We start from the raw sequence: 27914 nt of genomic DNA, 5'->3' as shown, positions 1-27914 counted from the left end.
TATGTACCAGTGTCAGGACAGTGTTTGTGATGTGAGTGGGCTGAGTGAACTGGGAAATTATGGTCTTGAACAGGACATCTGATTATATTTGGCAATGACTTGCTGAAAACTAGATAAAAGTCTTTATCCTCTATTTGTGCAAATCAAATTAAGTTCAGTTTAGCTCAGTGGAGATCTCATGTAAATGAAAATAGGCTATACACCTAATTTTCTGATACAGATATATTTATGTTCTCAGAAACAACCATAACCTGTTTTCTGGCATCTTTTCTCTCCTGAGTGTTAAAGTATTTAAACACTCTCAGAGTAAAATTAACACTTTGCTGTGTTGTGATAATTTGAAATGTGTTCAGTAAACTCAACCAGAGCATTGATTGATTGAAGAATTTATTAGAAGTTTGCAATAGAAAAAAAGTACAGTTTCATGACAGTACAAATCACTGGTACAAGGTCAACTAAAAGGAGATCCTAGAAAGCCGAGGCTTATTTCCACAGGAACCGCACTCCTTTGATAACGTTAGAGATCCAGCAAAACACATCTTTCAACAAATATCACCATTTCATTGACATTGTGAATGTGCAGCTATGAGTATTCAGTATCACAGGTAAATGACCACTCCAATCTGCCTCAAAATCACATGACACATTTCCTTGCATGGATACATTTTCTAAAGCAAAATAGAAATATAACTAAAAGACATAATTATGTATAATGACATCATCATACATGGGCTTTTAAACATGTTTTTTTTAACCTTTGGGTATTAGGCGCCATAGCAGCAGTTTTGCCAACAAAATGTCTGTTGTTGTCCCAAGGCACCAGTACCCTGTGATAGGAGAGTACATTCACACGCATGCACGCATGCACGCACACACACACACACACACACACACACACACACACACACACACACACACACACACACACACACACACACGCAACCAAATGCAGTTCCAATCCATAGTGTACTTCATTTACATTAAATAAAGGGATCAGAGTAGGTTCAGCTGGGGGCAAAATAATCATTTAAGTCAGTCCATGGCTTTTCTGCTTTCCAAAGTGTATGCAAGTCTAAATGAGTAAAGAGACAAGCCAGTATGTACTCCACACAATAATTGCTGCATATCTTGGAAGTCCTTATTGCGAGGGAATAAAGAAATGCCTAAGGCAATCAAATTAATGAGATGCGTAACTTAACCGTTCTAATGAGAGTGTCTATTGCCCTGGAATAAGATTAGCAAGACAAACCAGATAACAGGAGCACAATTAGGAAATATAATTACAATTAGTTTAGAATCCTTGTCCACTATGTCCAGTGTTTAAGTTGTTGCTATGCGCCTTGGTTGTTGAAACGAAACCACCCATATTTGGGAAAGGTAGGGGCAACACTGACTGACAACATCACTGGAATATGTATTGTCAACCAATTCTCTCTCCTCACACATCCATTCCATTTGTAGATGACAACTGTTCAGTGCAAGGAGGGCCCATACAGTATGTAGTTAGTAGGCTCTCTTATGTCTCATTTAGAATGTATTGTCTTTCAGATAAACTTCAAAATGGAGAGTTCATGGACAGCTATTATACTAATGTAAACCTACAAAATTCAAGTCAAATATAAATAGAGCCTGTTTGCATAGTAAGTGACCACACATAGGAATGTGTCCGTTTTAACTGGTCTTGAGAAGGTGTTGCTTCTTCTGTCGCAGTGGCTGGTGTTCAGAGATAGTCTGGGGCTCTGAGCTGGTCTGTGCAGAATGATGGACAACATCCACCCTGGGTACTATGTAAAGGTTAGGCAACCGCCAGGTGCTGTTTCACAGTGTAGAGCAGTGGTTACCTGGACACAGTGGACAGCACAACAACAGCCCATATTACAACTTCTTCAACAGGGGTTCCGGGACCCCCAGGGGGTCCTCAGAGTTACTACAGGGGGTCCTCAAATTTTTTGTGTGATAGAAACCTTTTTTTCTCCTTTTTTATATTAACCACTTGAACCCTAATGTCCATATTCTCAGAACCTTTGCCAAAAATAGCAGAACTACAAGCTCACAACGCCTCGCACTGCTAGGCTTTGTGAGCTTGTAGATTGTCTATTTTTGGCAAAGAGCTTTGGTGTAGAGGGGAAAAAGAGCAGACTAAGTACAGAGTGAAAGTTCAAGTTTATTAAGTATTGACAGTCCAAGTGGTTAAATATCTGAAAACACAAATTGACATGAATCCAAAATACACGGATGATCGTGCTGTCAAACGATGAAACTATATGGAATCTACGAAAAGGTGGTGGGGGTCCCTGCTTCATCTGTCTCTCAACTAAGGGGTCCTTGGCCTGAAAACGTTGAAGACCCCTGTTATAGCCTAGACCCTAGACCTTTTTCCAGAGCACTGCTGTGTAGCTGAGGTGTCGGCGCACAGCTCCACACACGCACACTTAGGTGCTCACCTGAGAAATCTGTCTATAATGGAAGATTCGTCACAGTATTCATAATAATATTAACCTAATCTGGCCCAGACTGCTGGCGTAGCGGTCTGGGCACCTAGGCTCAGTGTAGCCTGACAGCGTCTGGAGTCCCGTTCCCGACGGCCTTTGCTGCGTGTCACTCCCCATCTCTCTCCCCATATCCTGTCAAATCACTGTGCTATCAATAAAGGCAAAAAGACCAAAAATAATTACAATAATAATAATAATACACCTTTCTAAGGCATTTTTGTATTATTGAGACAGGACAGTGAATGTCCATAGAATGCATGACATGGTGCAACATAGAAACGAAGGAGTGAACCCAAAATTTGTTATCAGTGCCGATTCAGATGCCGCTGATGACAATGTGTCAGCTAGTACAATGTACGCTGTCTCACCTCTCTCGAATGGGCAGAGTTGGGTTACTGAGGAAAGACAGCTGCTGTTCCAGACTGCACACACGGAAGGCAAGGTAACATGACGATAGGATGAGGAGAATGATTCTGAGCAGAGAGAGGACATGCACGCACGCACGCACGCACGCACGCACGCCCGCCCGCACGCACGCACGCACGCACGCACACACACACACACACACACACACACACACACACACACACACACACACACACACACACACACACACACACACACACACACACACAGTGATACAATTTAGAATTTAGGCATTTATTGTAGTGTTTTGAGTGCAAAGTATGAGCGACAAAGTAAGTAGTACAACAGTTAGATATCAAACCTACTACCTACCTATCTAAATAACGTATTGTCAGTAACATACATAACTAACAGCATACATCTATCTAAATAATGTGTGGGCAGCACATGGTAACCGGAAGCTCGCCCCCAAAACACACGCGCCGCCATTTTCCCCCCAGACCAGCTCGCCCCCAGCGAGGGTTAGGATTAGGAATAGGGTTAGGTTTCGATCATTTTACTGAGGAAAATTTAGGAATAAGGTTAGGTTAAGGCATAGTTTTATTGAGGTTACGTTTAGGAATACCTGGTGGCGACCGTTCCGAGGTCATCGCGTTTGACCCAGGGCGAGCGTGTTTTGGGGCGAGCGTTCTTGTATTCCGGTACACAACTAAATTGGGAGGGAAAAAAGGGGGTAAATAATAATAATAATAACTCTTAATTAAAAGAATAAACAAAAAGTATTACAATACAGAATTTCAAACAGCGGATAGTTCTTGTACTGCTTCACCAGAGAGACTATAAATCTACTTGTCTCAAGTCAAACTAGAGACACACGGCTCCACATCTCTTGCAAATTGAGTTTCTGTTTCAAATGAGCATGCATAATGCAAGCCTGGGTGGAAGAATGGCATTTTGGATTTTTGCATGGATTGTATGGTTTTAATCTGAAAGGAATAAAGTGCATTGAAAATCACTGGTTTCACAGTACAGTGACATCAGTAGGAGTCCAAGCAAAGGACATGTGGTGTAATGTAACTATGTGAACACTTGGAGGCGACATTGACTTTGTTTCAGGTTTCATGATTAAACTGTAGGACTATCATGATTCAAGCAGCTTGCACAACCCCTCATAGTGAGTCTGTGCAATGCTAGAGATGAATAGAGTGGAGACAAATTACATTAGGCTATCATTAAAATAAAACATTACGTCACAAATTCTAGTCAATTATGCAACGTACTACGCCTATTGCATGTTAAAATGATATGTAGAAGTGAGTGTACAGTGTAAATAGTGAGCTATTTGAGTGGGGATGCCACCTGCCTTGTTTAAAACATATTATTTATTAGTATAGTAAGTATTGTTATATGACGAGCCAGTGTCAAGAAGAAAGGCGGACATATTAACTGAAACTCAAATGCAGCACCGACATTATAGAACAGTGGTTCTATAATATAATATAATAATATAACAGTGGTCTAAATTGACCCATACAAGTCTGTAACTCTGACAGTGTACAAATGGAACCAAATGAACCCGCTAAGGTAGTTAAGGGGAAGCCTTGACATTTACAAATTTGAGAGACACTGTTATAGAACATCACACGTGTTTTTTTTTAATATCTTACCTCATTAAATCACCTACTGTACTATTTATAATCCCATTTAAATCCGTATGGTGTGTAGTAGTGTACTGTATGATGAATATGTTTGGGATTTATAATGTGCTTGTGCTGGTGGTGTATTTATCTTCTCATCCATCCACATCCTACTCACAGCAGGGTGAAGAACTTGAGCAGCTGGTACTCCATCTGGCCCAGCTCTGCTACTGGCTCCGATAACAGACCTCTCTCTGTCTGCAGAGTCCGCTCTGTAATACACACACACACACGCACACACACACACACACACACACACACACACACACACACACACACACACACGCACGCACGCACACACACACACACACACACACACACACACACACACACACACACACACACACACACACACACACACACACACATATGCAATTATACGATTATAGATAAGATCAATAATAGCACTCGGTAAAGAGAAAAACATGATTTGAGTCCACAGTGCAGTGCACAGTGAATGCTGGCACAGTGTCAATGCATGTACAGCATTATGCCTTAAAGGGATAGTTCACCCAAAAACATGACTTGTTTCTATCGATTACTCACTCCATGGAGACTTGAGTTCATGGATATATATTTTTTTAATCAGGTCGGTAAACCTCATTCTATGAAGAGACCGATTTCTAGTCGCCAAAGGTGCGTTCGAAAATGCCCACCATGGCTACCGGAGGCGCACTCATGTATTAGTTTGTTTTGGCCAGTGCGCTTGTGGTGCCCATTGCTGTATATTAGGCATCCTTTTTTGGCTAGTCATCTTTCTCTGCCGAGAAGAATAAGAGGCTTATTCTTATTGTGTCTAGGTCGGTCGGAGACCGGCATACTCGGGAACGATATAAATAGGGAATGAATGCCCCACCTTTTAATGCAAACCCCATTATAGCCGTTTTGACCATCTGTTTGCCTGTGTGCATTTATGCCCACATATGGAGATATCTGTATCTGTCTGTGAGCGTCCATTTTATGCCTGTATATGGAGATCTCTGTATCTGTCTGTGTCCCTTTATGCCCATTATCCTAAAGGAGTTCGCTATGAACATTGTTGTCAGTAAATCCCTAAGGGAATGCAGTGCAATAGGCGTTTGTCCAGAAATACTGACCCGACTGATATACCCATAAATGGGCATGCCCATAGATGGATGGCAATACATCAAAATGACCAAATATGGAGATTCAATTACATCTCTCTCCAAATATGGAGATTCAATTACATCTCTCTTAGAGAGATGCCATTGAATTTCCATATTTGGGCATTTTGATGTTGCATTTGCTGGTCATTGAATGTGAGACAAGCACCAAATAATGGACTTGCTCACACTGCAGTAGTAGTGGGGCACAAGGTGAACTCCTTTGGAGGTTACGATACGGAACCTCGAATAGATCTGATCAATGTGTACATCTTCAACACAGTGTCTCTGCAATGGATGAAGTTGCATCCAGCGACAAGTAAGAGAGGAGGCTGTCCCCTTGATGTTCCTTGCTGTCGCATGTACCACACTGCTGTGTTGATAGAAGAGATCATCTACATCTGGGGCGGAGTTCATAAAGACTATGAGATGTGCAAAAATGGCCCAAGATTACTGGTACTGTTCCAGAGGTGAGGGCCGGCCCCTCGGCCTGTGTCTTGGGGAAGGTCATGTTTATCCATGGAGACTCACAAAACAAAGTTGTCCTTTAAACAAAGTATTCAATCAATCAAAGACATTTGTCACCTTCAAACGGCTGGTCATTCTGGAACGGTGCGTCCACGGCACTGATCAGGCCGCTGGTGGAGTTACCCAGGAGGTCAGGGAGGGAGGAGGACGCAGTCAGTCCCGCCGAAGATTTCCTCCTCCACTTCAGAACTGTGGGGTGGTACTCGTCTACTGGGAACTCATCCGGGGCTGAGAACTCATCCTGTATGAGAAGAAATGAAAGAGCTATGATAAGTCATCTGAAAGGTTTTAGTTTTAGTCGACTAAATTTACATTTGATTTTGTCACAGAGGTGACATTTATCTGAACTTCAGACGCTGAGAAGAGTTAAGAGAAAGATATTCAATGTGAAAGGATTTGTACTACAGGCCGTAATATAATACTTGACAGCATTGGTTTCAGTATTCATGAGCTAGATTCAAGAGATTACCAGAGTAGGTTATCACACTTAAAATATTCCATAATACAAATGCGATTACATAACAGTACTGTATAGAGCACACGCACGCAAGCACGCACACACGAACAAAAGGTGACTCCACAGAGCTCGTTGATAACATCTACACAGTATGACAGCTCACAGGATTACTCCCTGAGAAGGAATAGCACCAGAGACAGAATGGTCTATTGATCCAGTCTGCTCGCTCTCTCTCTCTCTCTCTCTCTCTCTGTCTCTCTCTCTCTCTCTCTCTCTGGATGGTAAGGCTTTTGAAGGTCAGCGACTCAGCGGTAATTGTGATTGAGTGTTGACAGAAGCCTATAGCCAGGGCAAACAAGAAACTCAGGAGAACGCAGGAAAACAAGGTGAAGTGATAAAAGGCTTTTTGTTTTTACGGGAGGATTCTACCCCCCCCCCCCCCTTTTAATAAAAGAAACAACAGCAGGTGTCATCAATATGTCCGTACTCTGACAAATGTGTGCTAAAATTTAGATTTTCTGTTTTACATAACAATATAATGTTCTTATTTTGATCATAAGACCCAATTACTGATGTATAACACTGATTTACTATGACACTATGGCACAATGTAGGAGTCCACTAGCGCCAGAGGTTCTCTATTGTACTTGCCCCCATGACTCTGGGTGTGTACAAATGGAACCAAATGGACCCACACTTTGTAGCACTCTCAGAGCTACAGGCCTGTTATGGTCATTCAGGGCTGTTTGTGTCCATTACTGTCTATCACTGACCAGAGATAAGGTGGGTTCCACTTCCTCCCTGAACTGTTTCAAGCTGAGGCTCTTCCCATTGACCTGTAGGATACATAGAGTTAACACGTTAAATACTACAGTATGTACACACAACCCAGGTATTCTCACTGTGTGTATGTGTGTGTGTGTGTGTGTGTGTGTGTGTGTGTGTGTGTGTGTGTGTGTGTGTGTGTGTGTGTGTGTGTGTGTGCGCGCGCGCGCGCGCGTGCGCGTGTGTGTACTGTATGTCTTCTGACCTGCAGATGAGTGCAGATTCTACGGAGTACATCATACACACTATCTCTTGATAGCAGTGACACAAATAGATACTGAGGAGGAAGACATGGAAAACGTGTTATTCAAAGACCCAACATCAATGTTTTTCTATCAACTTCAGCACAAAACGCATGACATCCTAGACTCTGTACAGGGATGAAGGCGCCAGGCCTCTGAAAATTGCGAGCATCCAGAAGAAGTGCATTTCAGCTTGATTCCATTACCTGAATCCTTCATCTCGTTGTCAGTCAAAAAGGTGTGTTCCTATTTGCAATGACATGGGCAAGATTTTGACTAAGATTATCTAATGAAAATCACTTTTTCATGACAGAGTACTTCCTGTATTGTGTCACAACATGCAGTAATGCATGTTACTTAGTGCATGTAACAGTCTTTAGTCTTAGCTTTTGTTTTTGACATGGGTATATTAATGCAGGAAGTCTGTTATTTTGTTGGTGATCAGGGGTGGGGTGGGAGCGGCCAGTTACAGGAGAGCTTTTGTTTTTGTTAAGTCCTTGGATGGATGGATGTATTTGTCGTATTTGTGTTAAGGACCTCCTCGAAAATGAAAAGATACATGTCAAGGGGTTATCCTTTCAATAAAGGTACTATATACAACAGAGTTGCTTTCTCACCCACACCCACCACCACCATCTCTGGACGAGGTTTGATTCCTACACAATGCCACTATTAGCCCTGCACCACCTGCATGCCCTATAATGGCTGTATTATAACGGCAGAGTGTGAGTGTTACCTTCTGGCCAGCATCTGTGGTGATAGCTAAGCCGTTGGGCACCAGACCTGCTGTTTTGTGCTTCTTCACCAGCCTCACCGAGATCACAGGGATAGCAACCTATACCACGTGGAAACAAACAATTAGACATGCATATGGAAACATTACATTCTCAAGTGTGGTTGAAGAAGAACAATGGGTAGAAGAATAGGAAATAAAATAGTGTTTTTAGTCACATAAAGCACACTCCACATAAGTAGACAGTCTACAGCACAAAATCAGTAACAGGCGCACAGGAAATTGCTTTGTATTACTATTGTTATTGTTATTTAACCTATGTACATTAATTATGTAACATAATTACCGATATGTATATCTGTTACTATATCTGTTACTATCAGCTGATATTTTAACTGCCTCATCCCATTGCTATTTGTTTTCTTTAACCATGCACCCTATTCACTCTACACACTCATACTAAGAATATATGTCACCGATGACCTGTTTTCCTTATTTTCTTTCCATCTCTATTCTTTCCTCTTCCTTGAAAACGGCAAATGATGGGAGCTTGTATGACAAAGAATTTCACTTTCTGACACCTTTTGACAATGAAATTGAAGTGGAGATGAAAGCTAAAGTGGCAGGGCTAGGTTACACTTAGACTTAGTGGAGGGAGTGACATTAGCTAGTCGAGGGAGAGCCCTGAAACAAAATGAGAACAGAATAGAAAACAAAGGTGTCTCGTTTCAGTGATAATGCCAGGAATTCACTCTAAACGGCTTATTGGAGGGGATGCTCAAGAGGTAAAGGAATAGTGCATCAAAAATCTAATATAGAAGAAAATGTCAAGCCATATCAGTTCATTGTGCATGATTCCTTGATGTGTTCAAAGTATGACTTGCTGTGCTGAAGATATGGAAACAGCTGGCCTTTAAAAGGCTGTCTAAATGACTGTCAGTAAACTGTCAATTCGCTTGGGTCTGCCGGCAGTGTGCAGTGCGTCAATCAGAGTCTGTATGAACCTTACCTTGATGTCCTTGCCAAATATGTTGGCATAGAAACACAGCCAGTTTCTGGAGATATAGAGCCTGCCTTGTAGAAGTATGTCTCTGAGAAGAGCACAGGAGTACACTGAGGAGAAAGGAAACCTACCGTTACCGTCTAATTACAGCGGGATCCTTGGGTGATACAGCTCTGAATTAGGTTAAGAGGCAAAAAAGAAATCACTAGCACTGTTATAGCTCACCGCTCAAGTAATTAGAATTACTGACTATGGAATGGGAAGGAAGTCCCAGATCAGCTGAGGGAGGTAGAGTTAATCTGGGATCTGACTGTTTAATGAATTAAAGATAATTGTAAAACATCAGAAAGAGTAATCAAAGCTGTACTTAACTCAGGAAGTGTTCTAAATAAACCAAATAAAAGTGTAATCTATACAACAATAACGCTATGTAATTGTTACAAACGTAACTATAGCTTGCAAAAATGCAGAGAATAAAAAAGTGATTAAATCATCTTGGCATCTTCTCTGAAATCACTTCAATCTCTGGCAGCAGAAAAAGACACACTTGACTACAAGTGACCAGAACAGACCAGGTAAATAAAAAGAAGCACAAATAAAAGAAGCAATCACATCTCCACGCATTTTTCCCACGAGAAGGGAAATTAAAACAAATTTAAAAAAAAGTACCTTTCATGAGGATCTCGTCCTTGGGCACGCACTGGAAGAGTTTGTGGTATTGGGAGTTGTATTTGCTGACAGTCTGTGCAGAGGGACAGGGCAGAGTCATGAGCAGCTCCTTGTCGTCACCACCACCTGCACCTCCACCTACACCTGCGGCTGCTCCGAGCGCCGCAGACACCACCCTCTGACTCTCCTTCAGAGGACGGGAACTCTGCACCAGGCTCAGCATGTTGGCACCGTACACACACACACACTCACGCACATCCAGGGCCTGGAGGACTCCGCTGCAAGACACACACTGTTTCCCCCACCACCCACCCACCCACCCCTCGGGCTGGTCAGTGCTGGAGGAGAAGTTTTTTTGAGAACGTGGAGGAGGAACTGCCTCTGAGGAAAACTACATCTGTCTATTCTAGCTTAACCCACACTCGAAAGTTGAAACTATACGTAGCCACTGAGCACCTCGGTTTACAACCGATGCCATTAACCTGTTTCTTGTGAGTGACTAAACGGTTCACAACCACACACTCCTTCTTCCTCTCTGTCACTCTCTCACATGCACACAGATGCTACCCAAGCTGTATCGTATTCAACTGACACCTTCCTGCCTCCTGCTCTCTCTCTCGCTCTCTTTCTCTCTCGCTCTCTCGCTCTCTTCTCACACACGTGCCCTTCTCGTTACTACAGGCTGACAAATGCACTTAAATTACAGACTCTTTCACACATGGATCCACACAATGCTCTAAACTAAAATAGCCACACATGTCTATTACACCAATACTACTCCCTCTTACTTATCTTTACTATCTGTCCAAGTATCTGACATTCTCCTTGTACATACGGCTATAGGATGTCTCTTCCATGCCATCATCATACCATGTCTATAGGATTGGGCAGTACTATGATATTATGGTATACCAGGGATTTAGAAATCTAAGATGTTTTTTATTATTATTGTCAAATATGCATGACATGATATTGCCACATATAACTTCATCTTGAGACGACTTCAACTACAAATGCAGATTATTAGCCACATGTCATCTCTGTTCAGCCCACTGATACGTTGGCATCCGTTGTGGCAACAAGTGCCATCTGGGCCTCAAGCAAGGAATGCTGAATCTATGGAAGAAGGGCTCTTATTTCCTATACGTTATTCTATGGACCATAAGTAACCTATTTAAACCCAGCAAGACTTCCACTTTCGCCCCTGTCCGTGTCCGTCCGTCTGTGTAAAGCTGATTTCCGGCACTGATTGACATGAAACTGTGCACACATAGCAGATCCTCTACCCCAAATTCTTTACATCGGCCTGTTATAGCACCACCAGGAGGCCGATCTTTGCTAAGCAGGATCACACCGACCAGACCCTACAGTTTCTTACTTGTGAGAACAATGTTTTCAGAATAACATAGTTTGATAGGGGATTAGCCTTTAGGTGAAATTTAAGTCAGAAAAAAGAAAAGAAACATACAACAGAGTGATGATTACAAACCAGAGGGACTTACCGTGCCTCTGTAGCATTTCTTAACATCTTCATAGGTCAGGTCATCAATCAGGTGAAACCTGTGATTAAAGTAAAGGCATGATGTTGTATACTGTAGCAAGTTACATTCTGACATCAGTGTCAAACAATGTCCAACGACCCTTCAAATACTGAAACACAGGTGACCAACATATCTTCCATGAAGACATAATGTTACAGCCACTACATCCCAAATATAACTTTACTTGGGGCGGCAGTGGTACTTTAAGTATATTTTGATGCCAATACTTTTGTACTTTTATTCAAGTACATTTTGAATAACAAACTTTTCCTTGTAACAGAGTATTACTAGAATAGGGTATTGATACTTTTACTTAAAGTAGTAAAGTTAAAGTAAGTAAAACATGTGAGTAACTCTACCCATCACTGGTTACAGCTGTGTACACAACAAAATTCTGATACCCAGGTCTGGAATTTCTCCATTTTAGGGGCCCCTTTGCCTTTCGTGTTATCTTTTTTAAGCAGAAAGGTCCAAATGTCATGGCAGCAAGGCCATCAAATAAAACAAAGGAATCCAAGAAGAATTATGAACTGAACTTACAGTTTCTTTCAATAATTTAAACACAAATGAAAGATAACACACAGTTAGTGAAGCTTATCAGTCAAGAAGTGAAACCTCAGTCCACATCCATGCCACTATAAACACATTCTTATCATCACACTTTTTGCAATACACTACACAGTACACACTGTGTTTAGCAAAACACTAAACACACTAATCACAAATCCATCATGAAGTCACTTCTTTACCATTTCAAAGCACTACCTTTCCAAAATACTGCTACTCACAGGTGTACTATAAGAGAGAGAGAGAGAGAGAGAGAGAGAGAGAGAGAGAGAGAGAGAGAGAGAGAGAGAGAGAGCGCACGCTACAGAGACGGAAAGACAGAGAGAAGACATGAAGAGTTTGCGTTCACATGGCTAAATTGGTTCTTAAGCAATTCAGCTGGAGCAAAAGCAGGGTGAAGAGTCAGAGTTGAGAGGTGACAGATGCTGAGATGTCCTGCTGGGTTCATGTGAGAAAGATCAATCTGTTGTTTACAGCTGAGCAGCACAGCTGTGACAGTACAGTACCAGTTCAGCACAACGCCACATTAATGGCTATCTCTGAAGAGCATCAAGTGCTAGACTTCAGAAAAGCTACATGCTGTTCACACAGCATGTGTAATTGCTGTGCTTTAATGATAGCATCTATAAGCAAATAAATTGTGTTTTCTTGCATCTAGTATTAAAGGGGAAACACTGTGCTTTTAAAAATATATATTTTATATAAAATTGGTCCATAATACAGTTTTAAACAGGTTTTAGCTTAAACAACCACTCAGATATTGAAATTTCATTTTCTGTCTGTCTCTAATTCCAAGCCATTTCAGATGCAATACCAAAATGCCCTTTGTTGGCAATGGGGCACTGTCTTTGGGCTAAAATTGGAACGATACAGATAGGAAATGAGCCCACTGCCTACCCACTGCCTACCTAGGCTTTTTGGGGGGCTGGAAGAGATGCCGGGAAGACCAAAAAACAAGAAAAAATGAAAAATGTGAAATTCATGGTGTACTCCCTTTAAAGGTATATTCAGTGATTGTATTTCCTTCAAATACAAATATAATTGGTACATTTTCCATTCATTCTCCTCACTAGAATGTGTGCTGACCATATAAGGACTTCCACCATGGTCCGTGTTACGAGCATAGCTAGATTAGGTTTTCAGAGGTGGCCAGCCAGTCCTCGACCAATCAGGGTAGAGTATGGCCGTAGTTATGTTATGATGTTTAGTTATGATGGTCAAAATAAAAGTTTTGAGAACCACAGTCACTCTAATGTCTTAATGCCTAGATTGTAAACTAATTAACTCATAAAATGCCACAGTCTCGTAGTAAATCAGCATCATACATATCCTGAAGCTGGAGACGTAGGCCTACCGATATTCAGTGATCGGGTCTAATAATCAAAACGACAACATTATAATGGTGTAAAAAATCTATAAAAACGAAACATTTCCACAATATAAGGCCAGTAAGGGACAAGATGACCCCCGGCCACTTTCATTATCACTGAATACACCTTTAAGAGGTAGCTACTAAATGATAGCACATCCCCTCAAAATAAGCACCACTGTATAAACTGAGCAGGATCGTCATGCCGAGCTTAGTAATGCAAGGTTGAAAAAGAAAAGAAAACATGTTTATTTTGAGTACATGGATTCAAGTGTCCTTGTCCATTATGATACTGCTTGTCTGTGAATGCTGCTCTTCCTGCCTGTTAGATGTTGTCTTTAAATATGCTCCAGATGTGGCTTCATGTAATCTCTCAGGTGGACAGAGGAGTTGTAATAAAACACAGCGACTGAACTCTGTTGTCTTCAGCTCTGCTGTTTCTAATTCTCTCTCTGTGCTGTATGGCATCTAGTTTTTAATCAGCACTGCCTCATTCTGGGTAAGTCTGCTCTGTCATTATGTGTCTAAATAAAGCATCTCTTAAAAATCCAATCATGTGGATCTTTGGATCCATGTGGGAACGTTGTGGCACCACTGAGGATCTCTATCTTCGTTAAATATGTAAATATAAAACTTATGTGTAAAAAACAGTTGATGTTCTTCTGTGGCCCCATGATATATATTTCCATAAACTATACAAAAAAACAAAAAAACAAACAAAAAAACAACAGCAATGTTCCTGCTTATTCTCACTTTACTAATGATCATGGCGAGCTGCCTACTGTTCCTCTAAACAAAATGAAATGCGGACTGGTGTGTGTATGTAATGTCATTGGCAGTGAGGCTGAGAAGTGAAGCTAATTACAAGCTAGCAGAATCCTAAACGGAATCCTGAATTAGAAAGTGAACACCTACCACAGGCAGCTGGCAGTGGACACTCAGTCAATAATTTAGTTGAAGAAAGAGGAAGAGCACTGATACTGGGTGATAGGTCGAATGACTTTCATCTGAAGATGGCCATAGTGAAACACAAGATGGATAAGGGAATCATGATTGTAATATTGTGTAGGCTATAGCCAAATAGTTTGTTGGCCAATTTATTTATGAAGCCTGTTGCTTCATACGCAAAACACGTGTTGGCTTTCCTTGTTATGTTGTATGTCTTTTAATAAAAAGTAAGCATGCAGTTGGAACATTTAAGCTATAGGGCATTGCGGTGACGGCCATTTTGTGGTTCCACCGATCCAAAGCCCATTCATTTTTCCCATAGAGATATCGCAAAATATGGATATAAATTATTTTAAGCCTAGAATAAAACCATCCAGGCTCCTGGTGAATCATGACCATAAAACATTTGATTCTGTGAAGAAAGAAAAGAGGAGAAAAAAAGAGACACAATGGAGCAACAACAAGCCCTTGGGTGTGAGGCATCTCAAGCACTTCCCATTTCACGTCATCACTAAAAGTGCAAGAATCATGTATTATAGTGTGAAACTCTGCTCAGGGCACAAGGTTGACTATAGCAGTGGTTCTCAACATGTCCCCAAATTATTTTGGGGGGTCCCCAGATATTTAGCTAAATGTTAACATTGTTTTCTCACTCAACAGTAAACAGACCAACATACAGTATAAGTGTATAAAGGGTATCTGACCAATGTTTGACCAGAGGTACTATTTGAACTGGGGACAAGCTCTTGGAATTCTAAATTGAGTTTAGTTTGACTCGAGGCATTGTGAGTATAGATCTGCTATTTTCACAATTTCTGCCTGTAATATTTGACAATTTGACCAATGTTTGACCAGAGGTACTAAAAAGGTCTTTAAAATCCTTAAATTGTCACTTTAGAAATGTGCAAATTGTCAAATATTACAGGCAGAAATTGTGAAAATAGCAGATCTACGTACTCACAATGCCTCGAGTCAAACTAAACTCAATTTAGAATTCCAAGAGAGCTTGTCCCCAGTTCAAATATGATTATTTTGGGGGTCGCAGCCTGAAAAGGTTGAGAACCACTGGACTATTAGGACCACATTCTTGTGATGAGACATTGACATTCATACCCAGGTGGCCCTGGGTATGAATGATTTATTAAGGTTATGATGATATCCATAGCGATAATTGCCATCTGCTTGCCCCATCTAAATAAGTGGTTGTGATGGAAGCCGGATGCTTATGAACTACAGTATGTACTCTTATATCTTTGGGTTAAATGTATTCCCCTCTCAATAAGTGCTGCTATACATGAAGCAGGTAAGACCTTCCCACTTTCACTGACACAACCATCAGTACATCAGGATCACTGCTAAATCCCTTCCCAGAAATCCCTTACATAACCCCCCCACCCACCCACACACACACTCACTCACGCACACACTCACGCACGCACGCACGCACGCACGCACGCACGCTCGCACACATTCCATAAAATACCATCCAGTACATTGGAGAAAATGTATATACATGTACATGTATATTTTGGTCATATATGGTAGTTTGCTCCCTCATTGTGTGCGTAATAAAGCTGGAATAAAAGCTGACAAGAAGTTTTGTTTAACCCATTTAAGACCTGAATTTCTGGGGCGCCCACTGGCCTGGTGGTCAAGGCGCATACCACATACTAGGCTATGATGCCTGCTGGCGTCGCCGGTTCGATTCCCGATTCAGACGACCTTTGCCACATGTCATTCCCCATCTCTCTCCCCATTTCCTGTCAGTCTACTGTCCTGTCAAATAAAGGCATAAAAAGCCCAAAAACAAATCTTTAAAAAAAAAAAAAGACCTGAATTTCTACAGACATCTTCTAAATCCCCTTTTTTCCCCCTGAAAAACGTATGCTATTATATCAGTGGCCCTAAATAAGACTAAGAACTTTGTTTCCTCTTCCCGCAGACTGGTTGTTGGAGGGCTGGCAAAATATTTTGCAGTCTCTGCTGCCATATACTGTATGGCGGAGGAGCCACCGCTACTTGTGCCCATGGAGTGCTGAAATAAAAGTGTATTGTTGATTGAATGATCGCATTGTATCCAATAAAAAAGACCCTTGTTTTGAAATGCCCACCGTTTAGAGAGGAAACAGTCAGAGTTCTATTGGCCGGGCCCCTTGACGACTTGACTTGGCTTCCTCTACTCAAAACAACAACACCACGCTTGGGCATACATGATACATCAATGGAATATAAACACAAGACTTTGGGTCAAAGTTAGTATTTGCTCTCTGAAACCAATAGACAATGAAGGCATATGGACCAAAACCTTCTCTTTTGTCGTCCTCCTTACTTTAGTAGTTGAGTTAAGTAATAGATGTAATATACTGGCTACATGCAGTTTCCTACAGAACATATCTAGTACTGGCACTGGATGCAGTGATGCATCGTAAGCCTCATTAATGTACTTGCTTGCTCGGACACGTTATGCCACTGGACATATCCAGGAGCTTGTGAATGTGACCTTTACTGCACCTGAAATATTCGTACGTGTTCCTGCAACGCTTTCCCTGTGTGTGGGCATAAATAAATTGTTAAACTGTGTGTTTTTCTGTGTGCGCATAATTATGACTTACCTGAAATGTCCGTGCGTGTCGTCGTCCTTGGGGAGAGACTCCAGGTCCTGTGCAGAGAGCAGCCCCGCCTCCTCACCATGGTCCTGCAGTGGCTCCGTCATCATGTTCCCTGCCCTGAGCGTGCACACACACACACACACACACACACACACACACACACACACACACACGCACACGCGCGCACACACACACACACACACACACACACACACACACACACACACACACACACACACACACACACACACACACACACACACACACAGAGAGCATGGGACGACAGCTTGTTCTTCTCCCACGGGGCCTTAATGTATACACGGTAAAACATCTTGTTTTGCTGTGCACACACTTCCCCTCACACTACCCCCTCCTCCTCTAGCTTCAACAATGAATATAGCAACACAAAAAACAAAAATGTATTCGAGCAGTGCCAGCCGCTCCAACAACTGACCGCAAATGTGTCTGTCCATACGGTATGTCCATACGGTCTGTCTGTCTGTCTCATACATGCACAGCACACATCTGCACCAACTCTATGGTTTTGTGTTTTATTGAGAAACATTCTCAATATTGCTCAACATGAACACAGTTCAACATGCCAAACAAACCACATTTTCCTCTTGTAAAGTGGGTCAAACTGTACACTGTAGTTACCACCGGGCACGTACCTTTTTGACGAAGCCCGAACTGGCGAACAGGGGAAATGTCCCCTACCGTAGCGATCTGGCGAAAGAAAAAGGGAAAAAAAAACCTTCTGCATATTTTTCGTCTTTTTCGTTTAATCCTTCTGGACAGGGCGTTTATCGTGCGCTTATAACGATTGCATTCACCACGGCCATTTTCATCGCGGCCACTCGCGCCTGCGGCGCTCGGGGGCGAAGAGCAGGACAAGGTCCGCTGGCCTTCGCGCCGCTTGCAGTGTCGTGGACAATCGAGCGGCTCCGCCTGGAGCTGCGGCGTCATTTACAATAACGCCACGGGCAACAGGCGAGACCAATGCGCAAGCACTCAATAACTACGAAAAATGCCTTAAAACAGAGCCATGTTTAAGACAATAAAACGATTCGCCAGATCGCTACGGTAGGGGACATTTCCCCTGTTCGCCAGTTCGGGCTTCGCCAGATCAGGACTTTCCCGTTACCACCTATGGGCCCTGCATGGCTCATGATCAGCTGGTTCCCATGGCTACTTACTGTACCACTGGCTCAGTTTAATTATAGGTGTAAGATGGAAATCGGTTTCCACATGAACGTTTCCAACATATTACCTCTAATTGGAAACATGCAGCATCTGAGCCGCTAATCTGATCAAACAGCAGGTTTCATAGCAGGTGCATAAACAGTCGAGTGATGATCTGTGATTACAATGGAGAGCGGAGAGCTGAGGGACTTGTTGTGTAATTGGTCGAGATGGGGTTTGTCTGTATTTCCCATCGTGATTTGATAGTTACAGCAGGATCCTGGATGGCCGCTGATTCTAGGCTTAAAATAATTGATAGCCTAAAAATATTTTTGTTAATCTATATATACTAGCCCTTACCCGTTCAAAGATATGAACTCCGAAATGATGTGCAGTGTGTGGGTTATGGGGTGTGCACTGTGCACACAGTATATGAGGGATGGAAAGTGACTTTAACTGGTGCTTGCATGATAATATGTAGGAGCATCAATGTAAGAAATACCTGTTTCGTTTAATGGCTACAGAGATACTGGGTACCGATCTGCATGATTTTTGGACAACATCTGTAACAGGGCCAGACACCGACACTGTTTAACAGCTGGTTAAACATGTTGCCTCATGCTAGATGCAGAATAGATATGCCTCATGCTAGATGCAGAATAGATAGTAGATACACCATAAAAATGCTAATATACAGCATATGATTTGTGAAAGTGACAAACGGGCTTCACAGTTATGTCAGGTGTGTTCATATGCTAATGGTGATGTGATTTCAGATCAATTGCTCCAGCCACCGAGGAGAAATGCTGTGACAGACAGACACTCACTCAAACTGACAGACAGACAGACAGACAGACAGACAGACAGACATTTGGAAAATTATATGTTTGATGGTAAAAATTAATGGGCTCTTGATCGGTGGAACTGGAACCACAAAATGGACGCTACTGCTATGCCCAATTCGGAAGTGCGCACTGATCCTGAATCTGAGTCTATGGGTGTAACCCTTTTGTACTGATACAGTAATGCAGGGTTCCCCAATTAGTTTTCCCCAAGGGCCGACTTATGTCTAGGGTACCGAGGGCCACAACAATGCGGGAGGCTGTTCCCGCTACTCCAGCGACCCTGGACTGGGGTTGGTGGGGGGCAGACAGAGCCCCCCCCCCCCCCCCCCCCCCCCGCAACCACAAATGGCCCGCGGGCTGCCTATTGGGGAACCTGCAGTAATGTAATGGGAAAAGCCCCAAAGAATAATACAGAGAGAAAAAAGGATAAAATAAATGCAAAATGCCCCTTTTCCTTTATTTTCTTTGTTCTTCCCAGTTTAGTCACTGCCATTTCCCTTGCTGGCTTTATACTGCAGTTGCTGTCAACGCTCATTGTTGACCTTGGGATGGTGTCGAAAACCAAGTGCCTCCTCCAATACGCATGGAGTCGGCAGTCACTTCATTACTGCTGACAGCGAGGAGTGAGCGGAACGTGTTTCACACTATTCCCCTGCCGACTTCCCACCTGTGAACACTGCCAACATGTGTTCGTTGCAATGCCCAGTCAAGGCGGAGACACTGCTGATGGGAAGTGAACCTGCACCTCTGCGGTGGTGTTGCTCAAGTGTTTTAACTGTAGGCCTAGTATACCGGCATTAACATGAATGTCAGCAGGCTATGTAGTATTGCCATATGATGGCTATCAAAAAGCTAGAATTATTAGCTACTAGCTGTGCCCGGAGGGTGTGCACAGTATATGAGGGATTGAATGTAGGAGTCTCAGAAGTAATGTTGGAGAAGCCAGACTGGTGCCCGTTGGGCACAACAGTCACCATTGATGTCCAGTTGAGCAATCACCAAATTTGGGCATCGTTTCAGCATGCGGCTGTTACCATGGTGGCGACACTGATTAGTATCAGTGACGTCAGTATGCTCATCTCCAAATTTGGACATTGTTTCAGCAAGCGGCTGATACCATGGTGGATGTCACCATGCTCATCTCCAAATTTGGGCATTGTTTCAGCACGCGGCTGTTACCATGGTGATGACACTGTGTAATATCAGTGATGTCAGCATGCAACATGATGATGCAGCATGCAGCCTCAGGCTGCATTCCGACAGCCAGAGTCACTAGACATAATCGGCAGTATTTGAGACAGTGAAAGACCAGCATTTCCTGGACACCCTTGCTGATCTTGGGCATCACTCGGACCGCACCAAATGGGTCCGAAATGCAAACGGAAATTAATGCTATTTAGCTGCAACCACAGCGAGGGTGAGTCTTCATTCAGTAGAACCAGTAGAAAGCCTAGAAACATACCCTATTTATCATTCATTTTAAAATGAATGGGACCATATCACTGCTGATGACACTCAAACAAATAGAGTGCATATTGCTGCATGCCTGGTTGGTTGACATCTCACAGTGGATTAGACCAGCTCCTTATCCAAATCATCTCAAAACTTGACTATTGTAACTCCCTCCTCACTGGCCTCCCGGCATGCTCACTTAAGCCTCTCTAAATTATCAAGAATTCCGCAGCAGCACACCTGGTCTTCAACCAGCCAAAATTCTCACTTGTTTGACCCATTTTCGTATCCTTTTATTGGCTCCCGGTGAATGAAACGCCTGGGTTCCTGAGGCTAGCTCCCGGTTTCTGCCTGCAAAAAACACTAAAACACCCTCGACAACGTTCCACACATACTAGAGACTCCTGGTTCCCAAACTGTGGAATAAACTCTCCATTTAGTCAGGGGATATCTTTAGAAATAGTGTCAAATCCTGGAATAAATTCCTTACCAAAAAAAATCTTCACCAATGTGTTTGTAAAGGTGTCTAGTAACACATCTCACAAAGACTGAAATTCAGTTTCCCTAGGAAAATCTTTGACAGCTAGGGTAATTCTGGGTCTCATTCACTCACTATACACTTGACTATACTATACTATATGGGAAAAAATCACTCCCAAAAAATATGCTTTAAGTGGGATGTGAGGGGTCTAACTAGGCGTTTTTAATTATTCTGAATCCATTGCAAGCATTTGTTTTGCACAAAAAAACATTCATTGGGCTAAAAACAGCCCATAAAATGATGGTTTAGTGATGAGTCATCACTTTTCACAGTGGTATGGGGGTCCATTTCTAGCCCAAGGAATGTTTTTGTTGCAAAACAAATGCTTGCAATGGATTCAGAATAATTAAAAACACCTAGTTAGACCCCTCACATCCCACTTAAAGCATATTTTTTGGGAGTGATTCTTTCCCCTATAGTATAGTGTATAGTGAGTGAATGAGACCCAGAATTACCCTAGCTGTCAAAGATTTTCCTAGGGAAACTGAATTTCAGTCTTTGTGAGATGTGTTACTAGACACCTTTACAAACACATTGGTGAAGAAATGTTTTGGTAAGGAATTTATTACAGGACTTTTTAAGATATCCCCTGATTAATTGCAGTCAGAACTGCAGACTCACTACCAATTTTCCAATGTAATCTGAAGACTCTCCTCTTCAGACTCCACCTCACCCCCTATAGCACCTCACTGTGCCTGTGCAACTTCTTGCCACCTTTTCTTTTGATTGGTGCTATAACGATTGACCAAGATAAAGCAACTATGCAGACATACTGTATCATGGTAACTTATTCTAAATAATTTGCTTCTTAGCTTGTTTTTTCTCGAACACAAATGTTAAGAATGTAAACCATCTCCAACTACAGTCATAATTAATCCCACTTTAGAAACCAGTGGGGCAAGAAAATATTATTGTGGAACGATACATATAAAACTAGGCCTATATATATATATATATATATATATATATATATATATTAGGGTGGATCTTAAATTACCTTTTTTTGATTTTCTTGAGTCTCACCCCCCAATTATGTTCCAATGTACAAAAAAATGGTTTGAATGGTTGAATTTCAAGCATATTTAGAGGTAGCTCAATCAAGTCAAAGATTGTACATTTTTTAAGCTTACAAATCTAAACACAAATCTGATTACATGTTTGTCATATGTCAAACCAGAATTAATGTATTTTAGGAAATAGCAAAGCAAAGAATTACATTTTCATTTAACGTGCACAATGACATGTCTTTATTGCACACTCTTCATCATACTCACAACACACAACAAGCACACAGCCCCACTTCCTTGATTACCTCAAAAAAACCCGAAAGTCACTGCAGTATAGTAATTCAGTAGTTACTGATCAATTAAAGTTTGTTTACGGCTATCGGGATACTTGTGCCGATGGTTCTGCACAATTTGCAGCAAGTATTGGAGTTGAGACTCATCTTTAGTAATGAGACCACAATATTCTTGTATTAGGGCAACCCCACGCTCTGCATGATCATTGACAACATTCATCGCCTTCACTACAGCCAGAGCTTCTTGGTAGTCCACCCTGGGCTCCCACTCATCGGGCTCAACGTCAAGGAAGTCACCTGGGAGATCCATCATTTTGAAAAGCACTTCAATGTTCTTCCTTGCAATTGTTCCAAGGTCAACAGTAATTATCTTCATATGCCCCTGTTCATGATCTTCATTTCCATCTTTCATGGCTCTCACCATCAGCCTCTTCGTTTGCGCGCTCACTTGACTGTCAAACAATGCAAGTCCTTACGATCTCTGGAGCCAAATACCATAAGTGATTGGAAAACTTTTGAGAAGCAGCTTTAGACACCTCAGCATTTATTGATGAATATTCCAGCAACGATTTTAACAGCTGCCAAGTCATTTAGTGGAGCGCTGACAGCAACATGCCTATGATGCCTTCACATAATTGTAAACTGCAAAAATGCACAAATCCATGCAAGCTTTTTCTTCCCTGAAGGTCAGTTTGAATTGGCCATGAAACATCCAGATCTTCATACAATAAATAACCTTTGCCATCCAACGGGCATGATGGGTAGCTCCTGGAGCTCTGAACCGGATACCTCGAGCAGCGAGGTATCCGGTTCATCAATAAATGCTGAGGTGTCTATAAAGCTGCTTCTCAAAGGTTTTCCAATCACTTATGGTGAACAGGGGCATATGAAGAGAATTACTGTTGACCTTGGAACAATTGCAAGGAAGAACATTGAAGATTTTTTCCAAGGTGCTTTGAGTGGGAGCCCAGGGAGGACTACCAAGAAGCTCTGGCTGTAGTGAAGGCGATGAATGTTGTCAATGATCATGCTGAGCGTGGGGTTGCCCTAATACAAGAATATTGTGGTCTCATTACTAAAGATGAGTCCCAACTCCAATACTTGCTGCAAATTGTGCAGGACTATCGGCACAAGTATCCCGATAGCCGTAAACAAACTTTAATTGATCTGTACTGTAACTACTGAATTAATTACTATACTGCAGTGACTTTCAGGGGTTTTGGGGGTAAACAAGGAAGTGGGGCTGTGTGCTTGTTGTGTGTTGAAGAGTATGATTGAAGAGTGTGCAATAAAGACATGTCATTGTGCACGTTAAATGAAAAATTGCAAATTGTCATTCTTTGCTTTGCTATTTCCTACAATACATTAATTCTGGTTTGACATATGACAAACATGTAATCAGATTTGTGTTTAGATTTGTAAGCTTAAAAAATATAATTTCTGTGCTTAGTATAAGAATAATGTGTAATGTATAACTTAAATGTGCCTGCAGTGCAATTCGATTTTGACCAATAAAATGTACAATCTTTGACTTGATTGAGCTACCTCTAAATATGCTTGAAATTCAACCAAATTTTAACCAAAGCATTTTTTTGTACATTGGAACATAATTGGGGGGTGAGACTCAAGAAAATCAAAAAAAGGTAATTTAAGATCCACCCTAATATATATATATATATATATATATATATATATATATATATATATATATATATATATATATATATATAATATATATATATATATATAGTTAACTGAGTCCTTGTCAATGTTATTATGGATATCACAATTATTTAGTGTAATCAGATTATGTAATTACTATTTGAAGTGACATTTAAGTGTGAAAGCCATATAAAACAGAGGGCTTGGGTAAATATGTAGGGCCTACCCAAAAAATCTAGGACTATACTAAATTAGACCATAGAGGAAATATGTTTTTGGCATAGCGGTATGTTTAACATAAATGAGAATGAGTATGTTCCTGCATGTAAGCCATAGGCCTACTCTCTGAATGTTTCTGAAAATACAACAAGACTTAATCTACACTCCGGTGTGGAAATTGGAAATATAGACCCCCTCACATCCCATTATTTTGAATATTATTATTCTGTAGCCAATATTTGAACAAAAAACTGAACTTTCATTGTTTGGAGGTCTGAGGCCAGGAACGCGAAATTGATAAGTTTCAAATAAAAACAAGCAGAGATGTGCAATGTCACACCGTTAACAAATAATACCTTGTTGATACACAACAACCTCTGCTTTGAAGTGTAAACACGTTGCTCCAATAAGCAGAATGCCATGACAACAGAGAAAACACCTTTACAAATGTATTTTAAAGACTCAGCATGTATACAGCAGTAACTACTGACCTTCCCATAAATATGTACGTACAGTAAATGTCTAATTGTCCTTTACACAAAATGTTAATCATTCATACCTCACTCTCCTTTCTCCTCTCTGTTCTCGATCTCCTTCATACCAGGAAGAAACATTCTGAGCAGTCACAAGGCATTCTCCAATCCAATTAACTAATCCAATTAACTGTAATCTTGTTATTAAGCTTATAGCTTCTGGGACTGTCTTTAAAAGGTCTATCATACTGCTGTTGTCCAACAATCTCTTATTGCAAAATGTGAATTAAACAACCCCAATCGCCAGTAATCTTGCGCCAACAGGCTTTCCGCCGTACCTGGTTTTCATTTGGAATTAACCAGTTGAATCAGGCTTATAGAGCCCAGTCAGCCCACCCACCTACCGTATCTGGAATCTTTGCACACACACCTGCATGCGCTCACCATTTCCGTATCCGCTCTAGACACAGACCGGATCAGCAACCTGCAAATGAACTTGATGGAATGCAACAGCAATTTGTAAAGCAACCACTTTCATTAACCATGTTTATTATAATTATATATACATATATATATATATATATATATATATATATATATATATATATATATATATATATATATATATATATATATATACCGATTATTAGCCGATTATTAGATTATGATATTATATATATATATATATATATATATATATATATATATATATATATATATATATATATATATAGGCCTATATATGTATAATTTATTTCGTTTTTTAATTTGTAGTTATAATTTCTGTTCAGTTTATAAGAATGTTGCAACAAGTGGGAGCTACCTATAATTTACTTTTCAAATAATAATTAGCATTTTTACTTTAAATGCATATCGGCTCATAATATTGGTTATGGGTCTTATGGGCTAATAATCGGTATGGGTATTGGCCCTGAAATATCATATGGGTCGATACCTATAAGAAAATCATACCAGTCCATTAACCTGTGTGTACAAAACTGATGCATTCATAGACTGTAAACCATCTCCAACTAAAGTCATAATCCCACTTTAGAAACCATGCAGTCGTGAAAGAAAATGTTATTATGGGACTTTATAGTAAAAAAAAATACCCCTTTCTAACATTTTGACAACTGACAAATCTAGGGAAAAACTTTTTCCTAAGCCTTGAGCCTTGGGCTGTGGCTTTTTTCAGAAAAGTAGACAACATCGACATCGTAAGACACAGGATAAGAGACAAGCCTGGGATGGTGAGTACCTCATCCTCAACAACTGTACCTATACTAAGATTAGGTTGGTTGAGCTTACTCACTGTAAAGTCAACCTGCCTCTGTTAAGGTGTAGCCCAGTGTTGGCAACACACCTCATTCTACGCTTTGCACAGGGATTAAAACCACATGCAAATTAGCTACGCTACATTCCCCATCTATAACAGGTGTTTTTTAAGAAGATATCTGAGCACTAGAAAAATGTGCAGGAGAGGTAGTAGGTTAAGTAAAGTTAAAACAAATTTTATTTTATAAAGAAATTACGACATGTTTTGACCGGTTCAGGTCTTCATCAGGGCTAGGAACTGATGAAGACCTTAAACGGCCGAAACATATTGTATTTTTTATAGAATAAAATTAGTTTTAACTTTACTTCCTCTCCTGCACATTTTTTTAGTGCTCCGGATCGCTTATTCTTTTTTAAAGTCTACATTACCGCTGATCCTATAGTAAGCACCATACACCTTTAAGACGTTTTTTTTTAATCTCCTGTGAGCACCCGGTTGGCCTCTGTGTTTTCTCTCTGCATGTTTTTTCTCTGCATATAACAGGTGTTTACCCAGTTTATATGCAGCCTTGTATCAATCACAATGAAATGCGTTGAGGCCAACAATAGGTTACAGTTCCTTGGAGGCTATACATACGGCATACTATTATTGATGACAGACAGCATCGCATGGATATAAGTAACAAGTTGTACTGCATACACAGTATAATCAATCCTTATACAATGCTGTTTTCTGTCGAGACCTGTCTTTTGCAGACTATCCTTAAGGTGACACATTCTCTGTAATGAGATATCTGGACCACGCTGTGTAGAGACTACTGTAGGTCAGTCTCTCTCCCTCCCACACAGAGCCTCTCGCTGGGCCTATTAATCATGGGACCAAAGCTGTTGAGACTGAAGTCAACTTGGAGGGCAGGTATGGCTCATTCCATGAATACACAGTACCTCTACAGACACCCAACGCATACTGATACAAACATTAGAGATTCAGACAACAGCTTCCTCTCTCTCCCCAAAGAGTGGAGCCACTTGTCTGGAATTATGGTGATGTGTTTGTGCAAAGAAGGTTTGAAGACAGGGACACGAAGACATGACCTGGACTTTAGTTTGAAGGTGGTTTCTAATTCTTACTCTATGTCTACTGATGCTTATGGCTGCATTATGGTAAGAATCAACGTTAGGCCTCGATGACACAGGAAGAATCTTAGTTCAGGCGTATTATTAGAGATGGTTCCAGAGACATCCCAAAAACAGCTGCTTGCACGTAAAATCCTGAGTTAGGATTTTTACTGTATGGCAAAATGTGAATGTGCATCACCAGATAGCTCATAGACAAGATTGTGTGCACATCTCAAGCCTATATTCAGGCCAGGTGCTGGACATCAAGGTATCAGATAATGGAAGGAGAAGAACGCCTGCACACTATTTATGCTCCAAAAACGTACTTTTATTATAGGCAACTGCAACGTTTCGACTTTACGTCTTCATCTAGCACAATCAATCAACAGCCATTTAGTTGCATAATTTGCCTAGGCCAAGTTGAATGTGATCTTGTTTAAACAATGTAGGTGGAACGAAAGTACCAAACTACTGTACATCATCACTGTGAAGTTTTACCTTCCAGTGTTACTTTGTTTGAATGTGTTGTTGTTGGGACTGACCTGCCTCTGCTGGCCGCTATCCTCTGGCTGCAGTTGCCATGGTGATGGGGAAGCTGGTAGTACCGGTCCCAGCCAGGGGCCTTGTCGGCGGGCAGGGCCTCAGGGCTGCTGGCTGCATAGATAGTGCATCCCAT

The 27914-nt window shown here is 41.3% G+C and overlaps 1 protein-coding gene across 1 annotated transcript; it reads right to left on the bottom strand.

Moving 5' to 3' along the window:
• Positions 1-2856: 2856 nt before the first annotated feature.
• On the bottom strand, positions 2857-27914 carry LOC308288360 (GRAM domain-containing protein 2A-like; the record flags this gene model as incomplete). The annotated part of the gene is made up of 11 exons (XM_080729779.1): positions 2857-2965; positions 4674-4767; positions 6265-6448; positions 7438-7500; positions 7695-7766; positions 8468-8566; positions 9474-9577; positions 10137-10209; positions 11639-11696; positions 17174-17256; positions 27750-27914. The coding sequence occupies 11 exons, from the start codon at positions 27912-27914 to the stop codon at positions 2857-2859; spliced, it is 1104 nt and encodes a 367-aa protein (XP_080585905.1).

The sequence above is a fragment of the Nannobrachium achirus genome, assembly GCF_963921795.1.
Source record: "Nannobrachium achirus genome assembly, chromosome: 7".
NCBI lineage: Eukaryota > Metazoa > Chordata > Actinopteri > Myctophiformes > Myctophidae > Nannobrachium > Nannobrachium achirus.
This window is presented reverse-complemented; position numbering and strand designations above follow the sequence as displayed.